The 25,362-nt window shown below is 40.6% G+C and overlaps 1 protein-coding gene across 1 annotated transcript; it reads left to right on the top strand.

Annotated features, from left to right (window-relative positions):
• The first annotated feature begins 51 nt into the window (after positions 1 to 51).
• LOC117264856 (enoyl-CoA hydratase EchA19) lies at positions 52 to 23,388 on the top strand. Its single transcript, XM_033639147.2, has 7 exons — positions 52 to 378; positions 3,956 to 4,126; positions 7,679 to 7,776; positions 8,473 to 8,617; positions 19,291 to 19,440; positions 22,060 to 22,175; positions 22,631 to 23,388. Exons 1-7 carry the CDS (start codon positions 231 to 233, stop codon positions 22,736 to 22,738), a joined length of 936 nt encoding a protein of 311 aa, XP_033495038.2. The 5' UTR covers positions 52 to 230; the 3' UTR covers positions 22,739 to 23,388.
• The last annotated feature ends 1,974 nt before the right edge of the window (positions 23,389 to 25,362 follow it).

Raw genomic sequence — 25,362 nt, 5'->3', positions numbered from 1 at the left:
GCACCAATATGACTTCAGAACCTTGTGCAGTGTCCTTGTTTCTCTGGGGAAGAATAAAGGTGTTGCACCAGTATATCAAAGTTGTGTTGAAGTTAGCAAACGTTAGCTTAATGTGTAAAGAGTAGAATAAATATTGCTAATTTGTCTTTAGTTGTTTGTAAAATACGATAGAGATTAGTTAGTGTAAATCGAGTTTGAGCTTGTAATATTTTCACGAGTAATTTTAGACAATGGCGCTGAAACATTTCCGGACGTTGACACCAATTTTAGCGGCTAACGTTACCTGTCACAGTAAAACATCTCGACTGTCCATAAAGGCCAGTTTGTTGCCAGTGAAATCCTACAGCACTGCAACGGGAGGTGAAGACAGAGGAACAGGTATGTGTGGAAACACGCAGTAACTTCATGGTGACTGTAGGAGGTAGCAGAGGCTGCCATATTGTCAGTGCATACCTGTGGTACAGACATGACTCACCTGTGCTACATCAGTTATTCTGAATCAATGCTGTAGGTCTGTAAATCAAGATATCATCAATAACTGAAGAATTAAGAGCCGACACAGAGCATAAAAATGTCAACAGTTGTATAATTAAACATAAAGTAAGGTTAACTTTACTTTATCCTCTTAACTTAAAAGCCTTTTCTTGTCATTACAGGATTAATACACTGTTTTCATTGTGTAAATGTTGACGGGTCATTACAGGACAAGCACAGGTGTAATTAAAAGTTGACCTTTCCAGACCAAATTATGTTACAAACACCCCAAAAATATTGTAATGGTGGATGTCTACTGTAAATGCACTCATGATTAGTAGATAAGTAAATGATTAGATACTTTATCTGGTTATGTGAAGAAACTGACCGCAGACACCACTTAACAGTGAAAATGACAATAAATGCTCTGAACAGACCTGTTTTTAACAAAAGTTAAAAGTTTACTTATTTTTAATGGATAGTTAACTCACATCATTGGATAAAGTGACGCTTTAAAAATACGTTGCGTTTATATTTTCTACTCTATTTGTCATAATGACTCAAAATATCCTCTATTTCTCAATTATTTACAGAAAATAGTATGTTTAAATTCTCCTGAGATGAATATTTTGTGTACATAGTCAATATGATGTATTAAAAGCTGATTGTATCATTAGAAAATCAAATCAGAGCAGTAATACCCCTGTATATTTTCCAGTGACAAGTCTTTCATTTGATCTTTTGACGTGTTTAAGTAATACAGCATCTCATGTTTACGTTTAACACAGTTTAAACACAAATTGTGTACTTTAGCAGTTAGGGATGTCCGATCATATCGGCATGTCATTGTTATCGGCCGATACTGGCTTTAAAATGATACATTGGAATTGGCCAACATACCTTTTCTTACTTTGCACAGTGAATGAATATTACGTACGTCAAAAAGCACCGCATTTCTTCATCTGGTGCTGGGCCATCACGATAAGAGCATGCATGTGTGATATGTTAAATCCACTATGGAAGAGACTTGATGATCACTAAAATTAGGTTGGGGAAAAAAGTGGATATATTGATATCATTTATCAGCCAAATGAGTTGTTGTATATCAGCAAAAAATCCAATATCATGCAACCCTAATATTTTGCATTGTTTTTGTCATCACGGCTCAAAATATCCTCAATTTCTGAAGTATCTCCAGAAAACAGTATCTTCAGAATCTTCTGAGATGACTGTTCTGTGTACGTAATCAATAGGATGTATTAAAAGCTGATTGTATCATTAAAAAATCAAATCAGAACCTGGTGACATTCAGTCACTCAAATTAACGTATCAACCAAGGAGGTGAAAAAGAGGAGAAATCACGGCGTCATATCACGTTATATCACTGGGCTACAACACATACGCAGTGAAATTTAGTCACCTGTCGAAAGGCTCAACAGCTGGCACACTATTATAAAACATGGGGATGCTTGATTAGTTTCACAAAGCTGGTCACAGTTGACCTTGTGTGGGAATATATTTTATACGAAAAGAATAAAGACATGGGTGAAAATTACAATTCTGTAGTTACTGAAAACGTCCTTAATTAAAGACCACAAACCTATGCTTACTCTATGAAAACGTTCTATTATATATCACCTGACATCCATTTGAGTGGAATAGCGTCGTGAAATAGTAATCTAGTGTCGTCTGCTGTAACCCTCCAACATCCAGTTAAATTGCACATGTGTTATATGCCATTGTTCCCATGGGGTCAAAGAGCTTGTCCCAGCCTTCATTGAATAATCTTGGTATGGACCAGGAAGAGACTCACAATGACCACAAAGAGATGCAAAGGAACTGCAAACAGATACAAAATAAGTACAAGAATGTGCAAAACAACCACAAAGAGACAATCGACCACAAACCCCCACAGAATGACCTCATAGGGACACAAAATGATCTCATAGGGACACAAAATGAGGCAAAAAAACGAGGCAAAACCAACACAAAACCTGTGTCTTCTATGAAGGAGACGTGGTGGGCCCTTTTACAAATCTGCACCCAGGGGACCGTTTTCTCATAATCCGCCCATAACTACTCAATTAGGATTGTTGAAGAATTCAGCTTGCTCTAATCAAGGCCTTAATGGCTGAAACCCAAGGCAGTATTTAACTGTTAAATAGCCATGAGATATTAAAGTCTCTTGAGACACAGTCCTAAACACCTTTTTTACACACCCGAGCAGCGCTTCATGTACACTGTTTTACATCTGACTTATTAGATTATCAAATGGTTGATGACTAATTTTTAATCGACTAATCAATTCAGAGCTATTTTAAATTTCCAGTATAAAAAACAGGGGTGTAACGATACATCGATCTGGATTGGTATGTTGATTTTAAGATCGGTGATCCAATATTGTCGATGCAAAGTAAAAACCTTAATACATATCATCCTCTTTAAGATTACTTTATTTTTAAATTCCCATCTCATGTTTGTGTCAGTAATACAATCCAAGTGCACCTCCTGCCTAAACAATCAAACAGTGCTAGCAACCTACTGCCACGCAGATAATACTGAGCAGCCATAAAAAAGACAGAGGATGTTTACTGGTGTCCCTGAATTGAATCAAATCAAAATTATATGTTCGCAGACTTTGTGATATCAGAAAATTTCGGATCATTGTCAACAAAATCTGTATCATATCATATTGTGATGAAACTTGTGATTAACACCCCTATTTAAAAAGTGTTGTGAATGCATAAAAATGACATAAAACACCTGTCAGAAACAATAATACCACTAAAATGTAATCCTAATATTTAATCTGTGTTGCCCTGCCGGCTCACCCTGAGCTGCTCAGACTCACAGTTTAAGTCCTAAAGTTGAACTGTGAAGTAAAATGGAAAACAACATACACACAGGTAGTTAAAATGTGGTTCCACTCCCATGAGCACACTGTGCTGTGTGATAATTTGTTTGAGGTGAAGCAGAGTAGAAAGGGCTGCTTGAGACAAATTGCTTTTTTTCCTCCATCCTCACTTCACCGCGTTCTGTTTAGCAGTCCCTTCTCCTTAGAATAGCCTGGGTGAGCGCGGTTAATGCGCTCAGTAGCTTTGTTTTCCTTGCTGTTTTTTCTTGGATGCAGTTGCCTCTGGCTGCGGTTGACAGCTGGATTCCCTGGGATAACCCTAAACAATGTCAGGTCAACTGCCTGCTGCAACCTCAAGCCACAATCACTGGCACACTCACACACACTTATAAACACAGAGACAGAGCGAGAGCCAAGGCCCTCACCTCAACCCAGACCATCTCTTTCATTGTGTCACTGTCCGTCACTCTTTCTGTTATCAAGCCTGTCCACATAAAATGATTTACATTCCATCTCCATCCCTCCTGCTGTGGAGGTTAAACTTAATGCCTCTGGGTCGGCCTCTTTCTAAGTGTTGTGGTCCGTATTGGTTTCTGTCTGTGCATCTTTATCATTCTCTGTCATTAGCTGCGGGACAGACTGTGGTCACCAAGCGCAGGGGGTCTGTGGTCACTGTGGCAATAAACCGGCCTGAGGTGCGTAATGCGGTGAACCAGGAGACGGCGAGGCGTCTGCTGGAAGAGCTGGAGGCCTTTGACAGTGACCCAGACTTAAACGTGGCTGTCCTGCATGGGAAAGGTAAGAGAACTGTGAGAGGTGGAATGGATGGGTGAAAATTTGAGCTTGAGCCTGGTTTAAAACTTGTTGAGAGATTTTGTCTCGAGTTAAAGGCCAGCCAGCTGTCCTCAGCATCAGTCATTTTCCTCTAGGGTCTGTTTTCTCTTCCTCTGCTTATCTGCGCCTCATTTTTTAACATTTCAGCATTAAAACCAGTCATGCCTTTTTTTTTTGGAATATCATGAAATCCTGAGAGCATTGCACCTGGAAGAAATAGTTTCTGAAAAGTATGCTTATTTGCTCTCTTGCAGAGAGTTAGACAGGAAGATTGATGTAATTCTGGATGCTAAATTTGAAACTACTGTCAGCAGCTGGTTAGCTTAACTTACCCCAAAAACTGGAAACAGTGGGAAGTAGTTATTCTAGATCTGTGCAAAAAGGTACCAAATGCACCCACCAGCACCTCTAAACCACACTAATGCTTATCTTGATTGTTTATTCGGTACAAAAAGTCTAAAAACATGTTGGGGTTTCACCAGGTAGTATGTGTCGGACTATATCTTGGCTGGGAGCAGTAACTTCCTGGAGCCTCCACTGGTTGCTTGGCATATTTGCAGTGATGACAAGCTGCATATTTACTGTACAGAAATGAGAGCAGTATTGATCTTTTCATCTAACTCTTGACAAGAAAGTTAATATGCTTATTCCCCAAAATGTCAAACTATTCCTAAAGAGTAAATCAGGGATTTTGCAGCATTGTCTTTGCAAGCTGGAGAATTTTAGACACTTTTTTTCTGTCAGAAAGTACTTTACAACCCCTAACTTCCTGGTCAAAAAAGTCAAGGAAACCCAACTTTAGCCCTGTATCAATTTAGTCACTAAAACTTCTCTTCGTCCTTCCTCAGTCCTTCATCTCTCACTTTTCCTCCAGCACTTCACCTACCTTCTCTCCATCACATTCTTCCTTTGCATCTTTTTTTCCAGTCCTTAGATCTAGCCGAAATGCAGAGGTGACCAGACTTGTGCACACACAGAAAAAACACACACACCTGTGAGGTGGCCTGCACTGTGTCAGCCGCCCAAAGCCAGAATCATGCCACAGCTCCTAATACCTCTAAAAATAATCATCACACACGCTGAATGAACTCCTTCCCTCAGTGGAAATAATGTCTTCAACCTGGATCAACCTGCTGTATGAAGTGCACTGTGGCCTCAAGAGACACAAGTATATACTGTGTTTGGTACTTCAGAGGTGGGAGCCTCTCCAGATGACGACTGCTGAGTGCTACTAGTCTCAGCTGTGAATAGAAAACAGTGTGTGTAGTGTAGAGAGTAATTAGCTCGTTTTAAATGGGTTAGCAATGAGCGGCACAGTAGGTTGTTCCAGCAGAAGTGGCTCTTCTGTGATTCCCACAATGTCTGTAATGTGCTTTTAATCGTCCCACCACACATTCCTGTCAGCAGGTTGTCCTGTATTGCTGCTCCACTATAACAAGAAGACTGACCTTCAGTGGTGATTAGCAGTCTGTCTGTGCTATGAGATGACAAGCAGGGAGGTTCAAGTTTGGCTGTAGTGTTTCTGAAAACATAAGGAATCCATTTTGTTCAAATTAGCACCAACACGATCACTCTCAGCTCTAATTTTTCAATGTCGACATGTTTTTTTTACTTGTGAAATTAAGAGTAATTGCCTACTGCAGGTTTTGAATATGCTGGCACATAGTTGGAGTGTTTGGGATTCAGATTTCTGTGGCCGTTTGTGGTCAGATACAATCTAGATGTCAACCTAGCTGTGTCACTACAGCTGTGCACATGTTCAGCTGAACTGAGGTGAAGCACTTTTAATGTCTGTAAAGCCTCACTAGTCCCATTAAATACATGTTGTACAGTCCTTTTTGTTTGTGTTTCTTAAATGTCAAAGTACAAAAAACATCCATGCAGTTTTACTTGTCCAAGATTTAAGTAATCAACTTAACTTTTTTTTTTTTAAGAGAACAGTTAATGTTCCCAGTTTATCACAATGGGGTTGAGGTCAGGTCACTGCTGGCCAGTTAAGTTCTTCCAGTGATGGAATGACATTAAGTACATTTAGTACATTTACTTAAGTATTGTGTTTGAGTACAAATTTTAGGTACTTGTACTTGACACCTTAGTAACTAATTACTTTGCGAATTAAGATTTGTGCATGCAAAACATATGAAGAGTTTATGAAATATGCTATTTTTGAAATAAATGTATCCACCCAACAATAATTACAGCTGAAACCATTAGTCGATTAACTGTTTGAAGCATTTCATGGTTGCAGCTACAGAAATGTGAGGATTTGTTGCTTTTCAATTTTGATTGGTTTAATAATATTAATCTAATTTTTAATAATTTTGAATCAGCTGGGGCTCCCAGTGGTTCAGTGGGTGGTGCTGGTGTCCCATGTGCAAGGGCGGTGACCTTGCCGCAGTTGCCGTGGGTTTGATTCCAACCTGCGGCACCTTGCTGCATGTCATCCCGTCTTTCTCCCCCTTTGGCACTTGAGCTGTCCTTTTAAGTAAAGGGTCTTTTCATTTATAAATACATATGAAACTTTAAGAGAAACAACTGAAACTCATATAATTATGTGTGGCACATACTTTTTACCTTACTACCCTGTTAATCATCCTGCTACATCTCAGCTTCATCCTGTGACCCCGTGAGGGCGTACACCACTGTTCACATTCTTTTGGTCGCATCATATACTCTACAGAAGACATTGCCCCTGATAAAACTCTTTACAGCATGAATATTTTGGGTCAAATGACCCTTTAAACCTCAAACTCTGAACCTACAAGTCTTCAGCTTAGTCTCCCAGTCCTTGCTCATATAGCAGCATTTATGACATAACTGCACTGTTTATTTTCATTAAATAACTAGAATATCTCTCTCTGTCTGTTTGGCCCCTCAGAGGAGGTTTTTTTTAGTGAACTAAGAGTTCAAGTAATTTTTTATGATCCTCCATGAATGGGCCAGCTCTTCAGAGCTTCTGCTCTTTTTCCTACAAGGACAAAGGGGTTTAGGGAGCTCTGTCACATCGCTGCTCCCATAAACAGCATGACGCACTGTTTTTCTATAATTGCCCTGTGCTGACCCACAGCTGTAATCAAAGCTCCCAGTTGATGGGTGTTGCTGGCACATGTGTTCGTTATAATCATTTTCATTACTGTTACATTACGGAGAGAGGAGGATTTTATGAGTCCCTGCCTGAGCCTGTGACATAGTGTTTGTAGGCCTCTTGGGTAATGTTGTAATTACCACATGAATCCAACGGAAGGGGCTGTGGTTGGAGTATGTTAGTCCTTCATTAATGAGCATATTGTGTATGTGCATATGTGTGTGAGCAAAAGCATGATTTGTGACTATGTATTGGATTTGAGCTCTTAAGGGAAGAGGAGCATTTGTGTGCCAGCCAGCCCAAAGCAAGCTGCTATCCAAATTGCAGCCCTCGGACTCCAGCTCAACTTGTTGTTTTTTTCATCCTCATCATTTTCCCTTCCTCTCTGACTTTCCAGCTGCCATACTTTGTAATTTTGTGGTCTCCTCCAGGAGGGAATTTCTGCGCTGGTTATGATCTGAAAGAGCTGGCCAATCACACAGCCTCCCTCAAATTGGAGCAAGATGTCACCAAGGGTCCCGGTCCGATGGTGAGCGCTGTTTGTGTGTGCTTCACGGGGTTATATCTATATTTCCTTATGATCTTAATGGAGGTCTGAAGGTTTCCACCAAAACATAAAATCAGATGAGGTGGTCAGTGGTGATTGCAGCTATTTTTAAGGGTTTGAGAAGACAGGTAGTGGTAAAGATTTGGGTTTAGGGAATGATGTTGAATTAAGGCAGCTGTGCGTGTTGTGCATGTGCAGAACGTCCTCACTTCGGGCACACTGCTATCACTTGACAAAGAAGGATTATAGCATTAAAGATGTACTGTAAACTACAAAAGCTGCAGCCTCCATAAAATCTGTCTGGATTGCATGTTAAGTCTTTGGGATTGAGTGTACCTCCTGTACAGAAAATTATAGCACTGCATCTCTCACAGTATACACAGTGCATCATTTGTTCAGCGACAGCCAGAACTTGGATCATTTGTTACTCTTTTCTAGAACATTTTTAGTAGATGCACCATGGAAACAGGGAGGTAAAACGCATGGAAAGGATAGTGAAAATATACATTTATATATAGAGGTGCTTCAAATATACCATACAGTGGTTTTATTTTACAGGAAGCAGTGTTGCTGCCTTGTTAACAATGTGTTCTTTGTCTGTGTTGATTTTTCTGTGCCACAGCTTTGCATGTATATACTGTGTGTGTTTTGATGTACTAATCTGGTTGTTTCCTCCAGGGTCCGTCCCGTTTGGAGCTGTCAAAGCCGCTGATAGCAGCAGTCAGTGGCTTTGCTGTGGCTGGAGGGCTGGAGCTGGCTCTGCTGGCAGATCTGCGAGTGGTGGAGGAGAGCACCGTCATGGGGGTGTTCTGTCGCAGGTTTGGTACGTCTGACACCGCACGCTACTGCTGTCTTTACTGCCACTACAGTTTCGACTGTATTATGATGTACTGCTCTTCTACTAGTAGTGGTGGTGAAAGGACACCAGTACTAAAATGTGACAAGTGCCATAACTAGTAGTCAGAAAGTTTTTTATCCTTCATTCAAGGTAGTTTGACTTTGACTTTTTTTTTTAAGGGAGCTGCCCAATACAGCCACAGTCTGAGCTGTTGGCCACTGAGCAGCTTCACTGGGTTTGAAGGTTCAGGGCCTTTTTCAAAGGCTGACTCCATCTGCTTTCTTTGCCTGGTTTTTCAAACAGACAGGGGCAGCAAAACATAATTTAGTCACCTAAAAGAATCAATTGAAGTGTACGCTGTATTTAGACTATTGTTACTGCTTTACCTCGTCGTCACAAAGCACTTTCCAATTGGGAACTGAAGCCGTTATGTCTCTCTTTTCAAAGCCACCAGACTCCATTGTGAGCTATTGTGTGACCTTTGGAGCCAAACTAACGTGATGTCCACAGCAGTACATTGCTCAGCTTCTGTGTTGGTACTCACGTCTGCTTCTCTAAACTCGGATAGTAAGATCGATAGCACACACAAGCCTCAAAGGAGGCTTATCAGAGGCAGGCTAGGGGGCGTTACATGTAGCAAAGTCATCATACAGAAACATACGTCAGGTCACATGGGAAAAACATTTTCAGAGGGGCTACAGAAAGTAGTATTTTGACGCTAAACCATGTGTCCACTTTGACCAATATTTGAATTTTCGGATTTAAATACATAGTGAATGCTGCTGGGAAACTACAGAATGACATGAAAACCTTAAAAAATAATGATGAAGCTGCAGGTAACTCTGTAGTGGTAATGAGGGAAGTTGCTTTCTCTTCCCAAGTTATACTGCTGGTCCAGTGATTCAGACATAGTTCCTCAGGTCACAAACTTGCTTCAGCGAAACTTCAACAATAAATACATTTATTTTTGCCTCTATTCACACAGGCTTTTTTCCCACTAGTGGTGCAACTATATTTATTATAACCACTGCCGCAGCTTTTATTTGAGCTAATATTACTCCATAAAGTACAGTACTGCCATGACAGATAACACCATCTGGGCCAGGTCACAATTGAAAAAGAGATTATTAATCTCAGTGAGACTTTTACCTGGTTAAATAAAGGATATATATATATATATATATATATATACACTTGCACCACTAGTTCAAAACTATGAGGGTTACTACAACTACTGCAGCTCTTACTAGTAGTCGTAGTAATATTGGAGTAGTAGCAGCATTACCTCTTAGCACACTCAACTGTCTGACTACTTGAGACACGTCTCTACTTGTGCTTATAGTTGTATTACCCCAGCTGCTCCCAATACATCTACTTTTACTACCTGCTACCAGTATAATGTCAGCTACTGCTGTAGCTTCTACTCTGTCAATATTCATGTTGCTAGCTCAAGGTGCTTTACCTACTTCTTTTTGATTTTTGTCTACTTAGAATACTAGTGATACGAATGGATGTACTGGTGATCTTTTAATTCTGCTACTATTAATATTGCTTATACAATCCTATTACTGCTGCCAGTAGTTGTTCTGCTGCTACCACCACCACCTCTCTTCCAACTCTTCACTGTTTTGCTGCCTGACCTGCCTTTGTGTATGTGCTCATCTAATTATATCTGTCCATGAAAGTATCCCTGTGCTTTTCTCTGCATCCACACATACATCATCTGTCTCCTAATGCCAGGAAGTCGACGCTGTTTCTATTTTTCAACTTTGTTACTCTGTCCTGTGTTATCACCCCAGCCTCCTCTTGTTTGTGTGCGAGGACGGAGTCGTAGTGCGATAACACCAGTGACCGTGACCTTTTGGCATCGCGGCCAGAGTCTGCTGGGCAGTCTTGATAAGTAGGAGAGGAAGCAACCCACTGCCAGGTTTCCACTGCGGGGCCAAACAGGGCTTACATATTATTTATGTCACACAATTTCCTCATAAACAACTTTTTCCTTTTTTGGCATCCCGTAGCTCACTGGCATGGTTTGCCCGCTGACTCGGCTATAGTTTTTAAAAGAACAAGTAGTACTTTGGGTCTTCTGCTGTAAACACGTTAAGCTTATCCTGATCCCAGCGAGTCGTGGTTGGCTTTACAATGTAAAAGTGGCTCGTGCTGGACCGTTGCTGCACCATCTCTCATGATGTAGTTGTCATTGCTTTGGCCATGCTGCTTGAGGGTTTAGAATACAACCATGGTGTTTATAAATACAACTGTTGTACTATAATTTACTGGCAGTACTAGATTTAGAGTGTAAACATGCAGGGCTTATCATCTGAGGTCTGTAATTTACAGGAGAGCATCCTGGCAGTGCCCTTGTCTTTCTGTCTGTCTGACTGTCTGTCCTCCCAGACAGTCTGGTGGCAAATCTTCAGTGCCAGGCCATGCTCCAGGCCATGCTCCAGTCTCTGTGTACTGTACGCAGTTTAGGAGCTGTTTCATCATACCTTGAAGAAAACCATGTTTATATTTCCCCTAAATTGGAGTCCCAGATGTAGAATTATTTATCAAAAGTCAGAACATTACCTTAAAGGTATACTGTGCAGGAACTGTCAGCTTCTGTTTGTAAACAGTATTGCAAGTTAAAGTGAAAGCCAACCCCAGATTCTCTATATTGTGTTTTTTCGTTATCATGTCCGCGATTTTTGTAGCTTCCTCCTTGGATGTGTGGTGCATACAAACTGGCACTTGGTCGCTGCCTCTGTATAAAGCCCTGACCTCACCTGCGTGCTGTGTCCAGGAACATCCAGAGCACAGCAAAATTGAAGAAAACAAAACAATGCAGGCAGAGGGCAGAGTCTCTACAGATAAATGCACCGCCATGCATTTCTAGTCGGTCATAAGAGAGGGATATGAGTCTATTCATTGATTCCCAGGCATATCCTGCATAGCATACGAAAAAAAATCTTCGTAATAGACCTTTTTTAAGTGTTAAAAATATGTATCTTACCCAGACAATATATTCTGTATGTTACCTGCTGTTACCATTCTTCCAGAAACAAAAAGAGAAGAATTAGGAAAGCACTAACAGTGAAGATGGAAGTTCATATTAAGGGAGACACAAGAGAAGATGTTCAGAGTAATTTAAGGGTTATAGTTTTAACAATGGATTATCAGTGCATCTCTGGACACAAACTTCTTTCAACAGATTTAAGAATCTCAGTGTCTGCTCTGCGTGTCCCATTAGGGATGAACTTAATCTAATGCCTGCACTCAAACCTCTTCCATCAGCTCAAAACTATGTTTGGGAGGCAGAAATGAGCATTGCTGCGGTTTCAACACATTAAGTTGCACATTTCCTCCCAGTAATTAATTCTCTGCCTCTTGATTGCCACATATCTTCAGGCTTGTTTGTCAACACATTTGAGTCGTTTTCCCCAGCTTAGCTGAAACCACTGTGGTTTTTCAGATGTGCATTTAGCACAGTGATTATTACTTTGACTGCTGTACCCATACTCTGTGTAGCTGTAGGCTGCACAACCAGCATCTTCACCTTTTCAAGCCTGTAGTTAGTGTAGTTTAAATCGTGGTATGGCTGAGGGAACATTGAATGGGGCTGTGATCCAAAATGAGACATTTCTTATGAGGCTCTTACCTTAGAAAAACAGACTTTACAGTGGAAAAGAGTACGCATTTAAGCTTACTTTATTTCCCAACATTAAACAATTGAAAACCGAGCTTCCCTCCCATTTTACATCAAAAGTAATGCTGCTCTGTGGGGCGCACAGTTTATTTAAAGATCCTGTGTTTCTTACAGATTATTTCCTTTTAATGGTTGATTTCTGTAACCATTTTGGGGTTGGGCACAGATGGCAGCAGCCAGAGGGAATCCCTGGTGGCTTTGGAGTCAAAAAACCCTCAGAGGCTCGCTGCAGTGCTCTGATGTGGGCCAATGGCAACCATAAGGATTTGACAGCTTTCTGGCACATGATTGGCTGCCGAACCTGTGGCTTCCTGTCTGGGGCCCCTCTGCCTCGAAGGAAATGAGAAGGAGGAGATGGTTGCGTCACAAGAGTCTGGTATTAGTGTCTGCTGCTCGTTGGATTTTGAGAGACCTGAATGAAAAAACCACTGTGCTTACCTAATTCCCTGATGTTATTTTGGTTCTTTAACCCAGAGGAACATTACAAAGCAAAAAAAAAAAAAAAGTTGGCACCGGAAAAGGAAACTTAAAATAGTTCAGTAATACTTCATTCAAGGATTTTTCTCTTTAAATGGTGAGGCTAAATCAGGCAAGCATGGAGGTTGTCCAGGATTGTTAAGACAGTACTCCTCTGATTTCCCTGTTTGAAGTAGAGGCTGTTAAATGGAGACCCCTCAAACACACACCAATTAGTCATGTCAGTGTCTCCTCCCTCTCTCTTCTTCACAGTTTCAAGTCCTGTCTCATACCTGGATGAGGGACAGGCAAAGAGTGCCAAAAGAGAAGAAGCCACATGTTGAATCGAAGTCAAACCTCCGTCCAAAGCTGACATAACATCAGCCAATTCAAACACCCGCTCAGTGAGTTTGAATCTGAGTGACATAGTCCAGTGATTACATCATCTCACTTTAAAACCAGCAGTCCTTCTTGAAACTTCAGGTTTCTTTTCCATGAAGAGTGAATGGACGGAGCAGTTGTGTGCAGAGACAGGAATCAGTCAACATTCAGAAGGAATACTTCACCCACAAAATTATTTGTATATCACTCACCTCATGTTACGTTGAACTCGTGCAGAAAACTTTGCTCTTGCATGCCTCCACAGTGAACGAAGAATCCATAACACAGAAAACTCTTGATGAACTGAAGTCAAAGGCAATCACAATTAACAACAGAAAATTATATCAAAACATCCTCTCACCCTTGTGCAGTGTAATTCCAGTCTCATTTATCATGTGCTTAGAAGAACTTCCCAAACATATGCATTTTACCTAAAACCTTAGTATTTAAAATACTTTGGTGTCAAGGCCTTTGCTCACTGAGCCCATTTTTTTCGTCTGTAATTGTCGCACGTCTAAAAATAAATACCTCACACTGTAAATCAACTTTCGTCAGTCATTAAAATGTACACAACAGGTTTGATTTTCTGCATTTGTGGCATCCGTCAGAAGCCTTTAGAGACGTTTGAGCAAGAATCAGTGATGATAATATGGCAGCGGGACACAGCCGTGACAAGACAGAACGGGGCGCACAGAATCATTTCACAACTCAGATAGCACACTTTCAACACGTCAGATAGTAATATTCAGGTGGATAATGATGAAGAGGATGTGGAGGACAGCTCTGCCCCTTCATGCAGCTTCAGTGCCAAATGTAAGATAGGGAGGGATTGGTGACAGCCATATAGGTAACTTAAGTGGAGAGGCAAAGGAGGAAATGTGTCTTTTCATTTTGTCCCAATTGCCAATTTTCACAACGACTAGAGCAATAAAATGCATTGGAATCAGTGTGCAAGATTTCTGTGTGGATGATGGATTATAAAACACATCAGACATGAAACAGACTCAGTGTGCAAAGGCCTTAACAGTCTCACACAGGGACGAGTCGTGCGCCTGGGCAGGTGAGTTCATTTGAACTCTGCTCTATGAAATGCTCAAGCAGAGTTCAAACAAATGCATTTACACAAGCGCACTACTCGCATATGTGAGGTTTTGTATATGGATGTTTTGATATAATTTTACTATTGTATAACGCAGCCCCCTTTTTCTCCAATTCATTGAGAATTTTCTCCATTATTGGATTCTTTGTTCACCGTGAAGGCATGCGAGAAAAACAAGTTCACAAGTTCATATAACACTATGAGTGATGAGTACACGAATGTGGGTGATGTAAACCTTAAAGTGGATAAACTGATGGCAAGATATGGGCATCATTTTGGACAGTTACAGATAGCTTTGTATTAATCTAAATACAAATCATGCCGAGAATAATTTAAAAACTTTGTACTTCATATTTAGTCACTTTTAGGCAGATTGGGTTCCTGATATGATCTCATCATGTTTAAACTTAAATGTGATTTTGTGCTTTCCTATGAGGTGCTACATGTCCTCTGCCATTTTTCATAGTTTAAGGCCTCGTTTGCAGCCTTGGTGGTCTTGTTTAATGGTGCTCTGCAAACTAAAGAACACACAGCCTGGTATTAACTCAGTGGGCTAAATACATGAAATCAAGTTAACTGTGTGGCACTCATGTTTGACCTAGCCCAGTGCTGCTATTTTCCTAGTGAGCATTTCAAAGCGAGCTTCTCATTGAAGATCTGTTCTTTTCCCTCTGTCCATTTAGTCTGGAGCTGTCCGGAAATTGTTAATCCACATCAAACTTAATCGCATTACCCTCATGGGAGGCCATTGTAGTGGGTTTCACTTTGATGTGGTGAGGATACCAGCAGCAAACCAGAACACCTCAGTGTGTTGTGTTTCACACTCTGTTCTCAGCTTATTAGTAGCTGTAGATGTTGGTTGTAATGTCACATGGAGTGTGATCTCTTAGAAAAATTATAATCTTTCTATTTTGGCTGCCAAAGTCCACAAGAAGTTCAGAGCTACAGAGCAGCACTCTTTCAGCTTGTAGGGATTCAGTGTTCATTTGACATTTCAGGTGATAATATACAGTAATAGCTGATATGGCCTTGAACCAAGATCTGTTTGTTCTCTCTTAAATATCTGCTGCCCGGTTTGATTTTACTGAATAGATGCTGGAAATTTCAAGACAAAGATGGTTGCATATAATAATGAACCACAATATGGGCAAATGCAAACAAACCTGATCTGCAGCATTTATTGCTGTTAAAACTGACACACAGGCTAACCTCTTTTAAAATGTTCATTTTTATGTTTTGTCAGCACAGTTAAAAGGAACCACTATATACATTATGTCATTTTATGTCCTATTATAAAAACATAAAGCTATAGTTCAGGGTTTTAAAAAGCCAGTGTGCATTATAGGTAACTGTTCTTTCAGTACAAGTTTGTATAATGAATAAATGTGACCGTAAGAAGCTCTAATACTGTGAAAATTATTATTATTACTGATTAAGAAACAAAAATACCTAAGAAGCCTAAGTTTCTGAATGAAACCATTTGTGATGACTCAGATAGGAATTTGGAAAGACCTGACTTGCTATCACAGACCAACCATGATGTATTCTTCTGTATCAAGAAGATAAAATACAAGGTTCCTTCATTCCTCCAGACTTCTCCTACACGTCAGTCAGATAAGCTGTGATGCTCTGATGATGCAGGAAGAGAACCACCTCCAATATCTGGTTATTAAACAATAGACTTTGCTGACTCATGTTCAACCTTGTTAATAATAACAAGCCTCAGTCTTGACAATGGGCTTATCTGCTTTGAACAAGAAGGCAGAGGGTTCCTTTCCAAATGTTTGGCTCATTACTGAAGAACAACGATGACAAATCCACACTTTTGTTTTGCGGACACTAACTGATTATCTTGTATCAGGATCACTGCCAAACATTTCCCTCTATGAAACTTGGAATGGGGGATCAGAAGCCACCGCTTTCCGCCTCAGCCAAACATGCCTTTTGAGTTAAAGCTACTTCAGTGAGGTGCTTCCAACCTCTCAGCTCCCATTCATGTGGGACAAAGCACAGGTCTGTGTAAAGTCCCGCAAACAGGACACATCAGAGACGGGACTATCAAACAGGGAGAGGAGGGTGAGGGCTGGAGGTGCTGGAGACGAGTGCTGCGGATAAGACAGGAGATCCTTCCGGATGCTGATAGCGATGGTGCCAACAGCAGCACCAAAGACAGACTGGCTGGAGGTCAACCTGGCTCTTTATCTATTCTTCTAAGAGTCAGGCTCTGTCTTCCTCCTCTTCATTCCAGCTCCACCTGCCTCTCACTGATTTCTAGCCAGCCCCCGCATCTCTCTGTCATTTCTTTTTCTTCCTTTTTCTGTGTCATGCTGTAATCAGGGTGATCATGCTGGACATGACATGGAGGAGCTCTTTGCACTAATCAACCTTGTGTTGCTGAGGACTAAAGCAATGATTCTGCACTTATCACTGGGTACATGGAAAGACTGAGGGAGCTAAACAAATGTAGGGAAAATGGAAAATGATTTGATTGAGAATTCTAAACAGATAAAATTAATGGATATGTGGTTGACATAGCTAAAAGTAATGGCCAAATTGTCAAACTAGTAAGCAAAAAAATGATTGAAATGGATAGCTAAAAGTTATGGAAAAAGAATTGAAATAGTCAGCTAGCTAAAAGTATTGTAAAAGGACTGAAATAGCTTAAAGTTATGGACACATTTTCTAAATGAAATGTAATTGTGGTCCCGCCCCTTCTGCTACATAGGCAGCATGAGTCTGGGTGAGAAGTGTCCAGCGTTCCACACTCGACTTTTTGACCGTTATGAGTGCACCGTCCAGGTACTCATAGTGCACCGTGTTTTGCCATACTTCTGTGTGTGAACGCACTTATACATGCAACATAGCAGGTATAAGTACAGAAGTATCTGATCTGAGATGCATCAATAGATGAATGGTTTAAATGGATATCTCTAAGTAATGGATAAATGAGTTCATCTGATAGGGCTGTGGGTGTACATCAGACAATAAAGGTTGTGTGTGTGTGTGTGTGCGCTCTACAGACATATGTTTGTAGGAATGCCCCTGTGTGTGCAAGTGTGTGTAGTTCCATGCGGTGCAAGACAAAGCTCCACGGAGCAAAACCCTGGCTGAAACACTCTCAGTTGTTGTTTCAGTCAATATTGAAAAGACCTTGAACTCACACACACCCAGGCACACACCTGCGCTGCAAGAATCTGTGCTATTCATATAACTGAATTGCAGCAAAAGGAATTCAGCTGTCATTTATGTTGCTTTTCATCGGCTCAGGGTGCTCAGCCATACACTCTGTAATTTACATTTCAGTAGGATACACTGCTGTAATGGGGAATGACTGAAAAATTGAGTGAAATCTAGTATTTGCAGACAGTGTAACACCCCCCTCCCCCACCTAATCACAGTCTTCTGTCTGTCAGAGCGGCATATGTGCTGACGATCGGAACCCAAACCAGGCCCCTTGGATTGGTCGCACGTGTATTAACACTGGTATTCCATGTATTCCAATTTAATTTATTTGAACGACGTGGAGAAAGAGAGTAGCTTGCAGAGTATGAATAGAATCACAGTATTTCCAAGACTCCCCAAAGAATGAGAGAGGGGGGGAGAAAAAAACCTGAAAGCTAGCATGATGATTTGGGGTTATGAAAACATGTCCGACACATGTGCTCTCAATAAGGGGCGGTCAAATAGAATCAGGGACTTGGAGGAATTAGGGAGTCGGGATTGTGGCGTGGAACTTGGGAGCGCTGAACGGTAGAAAGTATGCCAGTTCCAGCTGGTGCTCTTTAGAAATTAGGACAGATGCCAGAAGCTTACTGTACCTTGCAGTGTACTTTCTCCCTCTTCCTCCCTTCTCTCCTATCCCTCTGTCTCTCTGTAGACGCAGTAATAACGCAAATGTGTCCAGTGAGACTGAGAGTTAGGAGGAGTTTGAGTTTTCACGTACTGACTGAGAGAAAGCAGAGTTACAGTTAAGGAGTGAAATTGTTTCAAAACTTTGCTCCCCTGACGGCTGTAACCCAGATTAATGCCAGCAGTATATTATGTATTTCTAAGTGTTATTTTGGCTGTTTTCACGCAGTTTAAGTGACGTGTGTGAACCCAATAACACTGGCACACTGGCCTACATTCCTTTTTCACCTTTTTGCAGTTAAGTAATCCAGATTTTTGTCTGCCCACCCCCACATTCTGGATATACTTTTCACCAGCACAGGAATCTCCATCTCTCCAAAACATAGGACTGCAACTAATAATTATGTTTATTATGATAGTCATTTTTTCTGATTTATTGGATAGACAGTCATAACATCAAGAAAATGATCCATTAAAATGTCTTAGAACCCGAGGTGGCATCCTTTGATTGGCTGTTTTGTCTAAAGCCCAAAAATATCTAGGCAAGGCAGCTTTATTTGTATAACACATTTCATACACAAGGGCAATTCAAAATGCTTTACAGAGCAATAAAATATAAAACATAATGAAGGATACAGAAAAAAATAAAGAGGAAAAAAGATATAAAAGGTAAAATGAATTACTACATGATTTACAATTTTAAAAAAATCGCCATTAAAAATAGCAAAAGTGCAGACAAGAGGTACAAAGATAAAAAGAGTATTTAAAATTGAGTTTCAAAATAAGGTTGCAGTCTTTACAGGGTGGAGCAGGCAGTGTAAAAAAGGAATGTTTTTAGCTTTGACTTAAAGGTGGTCAGAGTTGGTGCTTGTCCAACATCATCTGGGAGGTTATTCCAGGTTGGTGCTGCATGATAACAAAACGCTGCTTCACTATGTTTTGTTCTGACTCTTGTGATGGTCAGATAAAATTTTGCTTTTATTCTTGATAAAAGCTTAAAACTGAATCTAATAGCAGATAAATCAACTGATATTTGAAGCCCAGTGTAAAGAGGACTTTCAGTATGTTCTGGTCTAAGGTGTATAAAGTGTAGCATAGAATTGTCTGTTTGTGGCATATGTATATGATTGTGATACAATATGTATCATACATTTGTTTTACACTGAACATCTCATCTGCTTTCAGGAGTTCCGCTGATTGACGGAGGAACAGTGCGGCTTCCACGTCTCATCGGTCTGTCACGAGCCCTTGACCTGATTCTGACTGGACGACCAATTGGAGCACAGGAAGCTCTCGCCTACGGACTCGCTAACAGAGTTGTTCCTGATGGCCAAGGTATTGGAGTTATTGTAGATTCTGTCTATCAGTGCTGCTGTGTCAGGGTGTCACACCTAAATACATCACAAATAGTGACCAAAAGGTGTCCATCGCATCGTATTGAAAGTTGAAATTGAATGCTCGGTCAGATTCTTATGCTGTGTTCACACTACAAGCAACAACGCAACAGTGTGATCAACTACATTATCACAGTCACCACTGAAGAGTTGCTCCAGCGCTTGTTAATGTAGTTACATGATCACAAGTTTGCGCGTCTGCTTGCCAAAAAGAGCCTGAATTAAATGTCCCCTAAAGCTGTATTTGGTCAAAAAAATATCTGTGCTTTAAACCCTATTTTAACATCACATTTCACCACCCCATTGTTTCCCTGTGTGCAGCACAGTACGCAGAAGGTTATCATAGCATCAGCTAAGTAACACAGTATGATTGATTGACCCTTCACCATGTCATTGGAGCACTGATAAAAGTTGATCCGCAGTGACAAGTGTCGGGCATCAGTTTGTAGCTTCATGTCACTTCCATGACTTGTAGCCTGCTCCTGTGTCGCTCGTAGTGTGATTACAGCATGAGGCTTTGTTACTTCATTTTTAATCCGATGTTTCCTAATCTAAATTGATTGATTTTTATATAATTTAAAATGATATTGTCATCTGTCTAAAACTTAACCACTGTCGCCATGGCCAGATGTTTCTGTTTACAACACAATAACATGTTGACAAGTGGGAGGTAAAGACAAAAGCAATTCAGGAAACTTCTAAATTATTCTGGTCCAGCACACAAGGCATGACAAGTTTATTTATATAGCTCATTTCAGCAACAAGGCAAATCAAAGTGCTCTTCATAAAACATCAAAAACATTGAGACAGAGTGCAGAAGAAACACATAATGCAACCAAGAACAGTCATTAAAGACAGAAAAGTTCTCAGCTTTAATTTAAAAGAACTGAGCAGCAGAACTTCAGTTTTCTGGGAGTTTGTTCCAGATATGTGGTGCATAAAAACTGAACGCTACTTCTCCACGTTTTGCCCTGACTCTAAGGACATATAGCAGACCTGTCCCAAAGGACCTGAGAGTTCTGGATGGTTTATAATGTAGCAGAAGATCAGAAATGTACTAGGGACCTAAACCATTCAGTGCTTTTTAAACCATCAGTGGTATTCTGAAACCAGTTCTCTGACAGGCAGGAAGCCAGTGTGAAGACCTCAGAACTGGAGTGATGTGATCCACTTTCTTGTTGTCAGTAAGGACTCGAGCAGCAGCTTTTGAATCAGCTGCAGGACTGATTTTTTTTTTAGGGAGACCTGTAAGGACACGGTTAAAGTCACTGGAGATAAATACACAGATTTTTTTTTCAGATCCTGCTGAAACATCAGTCCTTTAATCCTTGGTGTATTCTTAAGATGACAGTAGGCAGACTTTGTAATTGTTTTAATGTGGCTGTTGAAATTCAGGTCTGAGTCCATGATTGGCTTGGTCTTAACACTGCCAACTGAAGCTGAACGCTGACTTTTAATGGTTCCTCCTTGGCTCCCAAAACAATTACCTCAACTGTGGCACATCCAGTTGTTGATTTGTTCAGTGCACTCACTCTTATTCTTTGTATTAGACCGCAGTCCCCTGGTGATATGTAAATGTGTATGTCGTCAATTATGATAAGATAATTTGTTGTGTGCGAGCCAATGGAAGCATGTAGATGTTAAACAAGGATGTTAAATGTGTGTTTACAGTGTGTAGTTATTATTATTACAGGATATTTGATAGCAAATGGTAGAGATGTGAACACCAGATATGTGGGAGGTTGGAAATCCTCTGTCTGTGTGGGGGAAGTAGAAATCATTATTCACTGTGAAGAAAAGTCATGTCGACACCACACAGAAACAGGCCCGTGACCCATTTTCATTCAGGAAACACAGTTTTTAAGAAACTGTCTTGTAGGTAAGATCAGACAAAATCACATATAATGCAGATTTGTTCCAGTGAATCTGTTTTCTTTATTTGGCTCCAACCCTGCACTGAAGCCATAACTCACCATTAGCACTACCCTCTCCTCACTCATTCAAGCTGCAGTCTGAGGATTAAGTTATGCACGCATTTCAATACAGCATTTCCTGTATTACATTAATGCATGAACGCTCTCATATCCTTAAATCCTGAAAAAGCCTTTCCATGTGCAAATCCCCCTCCCCTCTCCTTAGACGTTAGAAGAAGATTAGCTTAATTCTTTTAGGAAGTTCTTCTTCCCACAGTCAAGTCTGGCCTAATTGGCCTCTCTGAGGGATGATCACTTAGTGCGGGTTTAACATCAGAGAAAAGCGATGAAGTAGCAGCTCCCCAACACATATACACTCACTCAGGGCATCAAAGTGTGACATCATGAGGAGTAGTTCTTTCCATAGGACTGATCTGGATGTGGTCCAGTGCTTTCATGTGGGTGAGGAGGCACAGTAGCATGGGTAGAGTTCTCCATCTCTTCCAGCAACAGGATGAAGAGCTGGAGATTTTGTGATAAAAGAAAGTGTTATTAACACATTAACCTGTATGCATTTCCTAGTGTATGCATAATGTTCTGTATGTGTTGTGTCACTGTGTTGGACTGACTTCATGTTGCGACCACAGCTTTACAGGCAGCCCTGGAGTTAGCAGAGCAGATCAGCTCCTTCCCTCAGCAGTGTATGCGGGCCGACCGCTCCTCAGCCATGTACAGCTGCTACGACGCTCCCTCCTTCACACAGGTATGAGGGATGCAGGAACTTTACATTATTATACCAACATGTCAGCTTTATTTGACATACAGTACATACAGTGTAATATCAAAGTACAGGTATATTCTCTCTTGGTGATTTAAGGTTCATAAAGCATTTTCTGCATGAACATATGTTTCATTTATGGTGTATTGTCACATACTGTGTTGGTCACCCAAACTGTAGCTCTTTTCCAGTTGAATTATTTATTTATTTGGTTTAGTTACTACGGAGTTCTTACACACCAGAGAGTCATATAAGCAGGTGTGTCAGATTAAAAAACTGAATGTGAAAGAACCAAATAAAGTGCACAATGTTTGTTCACTTTTCCAAAGTTAATATTTCTGACTTTTAATGTAGTTTAAATATTAACCATCAAACAGTTCATGATATTTTCCCTCTTTCCCTCAGTTTTTAATTGGTTTTATCTGTCTCGCTCGGTCCAGGCCATGCAGTATGAGATCGACAATGCAGTTCCCGTCATCCAATCAGAAGCTGTCGCTGGGGCAACCAGGTTCACTACTGGAACAGGAAGAGGAGGAAAATTCTCCTAGGATTTTGTTTGCAGGGGCCTTGTGAATTGTGTTTTTCCACTTTGGAGGTCCACGGTTTTCAGACCACATAATGTAAACATTTTTAAAAAGAGACCTCAACCACATAACAACACCGAACAAGCCCAGTCAGTTTCTGTTCTGTTGTATTAGTGTTTGATGCCTAGATGATGAAGCCAGTTCATTACAACTATATTAGCTTGTTACCCTAAGCATCACCTCCTATATTTCAGAAGTAGGTTATAGTGACTAGTAGATGTGTGAAATGCAAGAACAAAGCTGACTTTTTTTTAAGTAATGCAACTCTAAAGCCTGTATTCTACAATCAGAAAAGGCTGAGAATGTTCATTTCTTTCACCCTGCTATATTTTTAGGTTTAATTATTACTTTTTAGGTTTGTTTTTGGAGAAATGAGATCTATTATACCAGACCAATAAGACAAAAAGGTTAAGTGAGTCTATGGTATATTTTGAAACCACAACTTGCAGTTGTTGTACAACTATCAGTCGGCAAGCTCCACATTTCATGTCGCAGTGTCTTTGCAAGTGAATGCTGTTTGGACCCTGATGGTTGGGAGGGAATGGAGCTCCAGATCGAGCATAGAGACAAAGCGCATAAGTTCCACCCTCTCCGAAAAACAATAAATTGCTCTCTAATGACTTTGTATTGGTGAAGGTGCCTCCTTATCATTGATCTGATAGCAAACAACACAAAAATGCCTAAAAGCTGCTTTGTGGTGGGACGCACTACCAACAGGGGAGAGAATCGATGACTAAGTTTTAGAAACGGCAGAACTGAAAAACTGAGATCCTGACACTCAGTATTCCTACATGCAGCTAGCATTTTGCAAAATTGGCCAGACAAAGTGAAGAGGTTAAAGCTAACTAAGCTGTGTAATGACTGTTTTTAATCTTTGTTGGGCTAAATGATGATCTTACCTGATGATTCGATCAAATAGATTTTAGTTAAATATCAAAGTATGTCACTACTGGCCATTCAGTGGGAACATTTCTCCAAGATAAGGAAGGTGAGGAGAAGGGACAGTATTGAGTTGTCAATGTAAATTTTCCTCTCTAGTAGACAAAAGGTGCTAAAATAGTCCTTTGACTGGCTGAGATCCGTTTTTTCGCTAGCTACAGGCATTTTGTGAGCATTTCAGTTCTTGGTTGCACACTGTGGTACTGATAGTTTTCCCCTCTGGTGGGCTTGTTTTTCAGAGGATGATGCTTTGTGCTCTGTCTCTATAGACAGGGGCTTTAACTTTTATTTTCTTGATGCAAAACACACACGCAGCTATCTTTTCTCCTTGCCAAAACTAGGCTTAACTCATGTACCAGCCTGTTATTCTGATCTTTTTTTATTTGAATTCTAGATATACAGGTTGTTTAAAGAAGTCAAAGCGGATCATCAAGGAGAATCACTGAGAAGTCTTTATGTGCTGGGCAATGCAGGGCTATAGGAAGGCTGTAACCACAAAACTAATCCAACACAAAAGACTAAAAAGGCATCAAAAGCAAGAAACCTGCATCAGCTCGCCATTGTTCCATTGAAAAACACTTGATTACTGGGATAAGACGTGTGTTGGCGTACATGCGCGTGTGACCTAGTAACCATAGCAATATACTGTAATTATTGCAGAAGATTCAGCACTTTCTGTCAGATCTGTGCCAGGTGTAAGCATTCCTATGGTTTTGGAGCACGCTTCCCCTTAATTTTGTGTGTTGGAGAGACGTGTGTGTGTGTGTGTGTGTGTGTCGTACTTAAACGCAAAACACACAAAAATCTCTGTGTGTGCAAGTTTGTGTAAACTCTTTTGTGACCTTTTAATGCTCTTTAATAAAACTGTCTCGCAGGAATACTGAAGAACTGAAACCAAGCTGTATGGTGATGTATGTGTGTGTAAAAGGGATAGATAGAGACAGACAAAGACCTCATTAGGTCTAGGAGGTGTCCTGTCTAGACAGTGTGATGACAGGACACAGAACCTCTGTTTAATGTTTCCTCCTCCTCCCTCTACTTCCAATTCACCCAGCACACACACATCACCTGCTCTGCCGCTGGGGATGCACACACATGTACACACACAGTTGCTTTATGTCAAGCTAAATGTTAAGGACATATAGAAGTATTTGAGTGCTTTTTTCAGTCATTGTCAGCCTACAGTGTGCAGCTTGTTCATCACAGGAATGTTGTGATAGCACTGGAGAGCACCAAGGAAGAGGAAGCTGCGGATGCTTTTGTGCTGACTTGTTTATTGAGTATGACACATACCCAAAGTTAATGCTCCATGAAGTGTTTAAAACATGGATTCCATGCTGTGTGTGACCATGAGCTGACTCAAATGAGGCGGTATAAATCCCCTATTTCCTTTCATAGTTTTATCCGCAAAATGACTATTTCCCTGTCTCTGTGTTTAGTGCCAGAGCCAAAAAAGCATCTTGAGGAAACTCAACCCTGTTGCTCAAACGCAGCTTAACCACTGAATCTGTGTTATAAATCAGGGATAAGCTCTCATTTAGGTAAATGGGAATTTTTAGTCCAAGAAAAACTAAAAAAGCTGATAAATGACATCCTGGTTCTCAGTCAACCCAGTAGGGCGTCTTCAGCCCTCGTTCTGTTATTTTAGA

Source organism: Epinephelus lanceolatus, chromosome 20 (genome assembly GCF_041903045.1).
Source record: "Epinephelus lanceolatus isolate andai-2023 chromosome 20, ASM4190304v1, whole genome shotgun sequence".
Taxonomy (NCBI): domain Eukaryota; kingdom Metazoa; phylum Chordata; class Actinopteri; order Perciformes; family Serranidae; genus Epinephelus; species Epinephelus lanceolatus.
Note: the sequence above shows the minus strand (reverse complement) of the source record. Positions and strands in the feature narration are given on the sequence as shown.

Excerpts from the sequence above, each read along its gene's own strand:
- LOC117264856 (XM_033639147.2), top strand. The coding sequence starts at position 231 with ATGGCGCTGAAACATTTCCGGACGTTGACACCAATTTTAGCGGCTAAC. Across the intron at positions 4,127-7,678 it reads GGCTGTCCTGCATGGGAAAG|GAGGGAATTTCTGCGCTGGT; the intron begins GTAAGAGAACTG and ends GGTCTCCTCCAG. Across the intron at positions 8,618-19,290 it reads GGTGTTCTGTCGCAGGTTTG|GAGTTCCGCTGATTGACGGA; the intron begins GTACGTCTGACA and ends ATCTGCTTTCAG.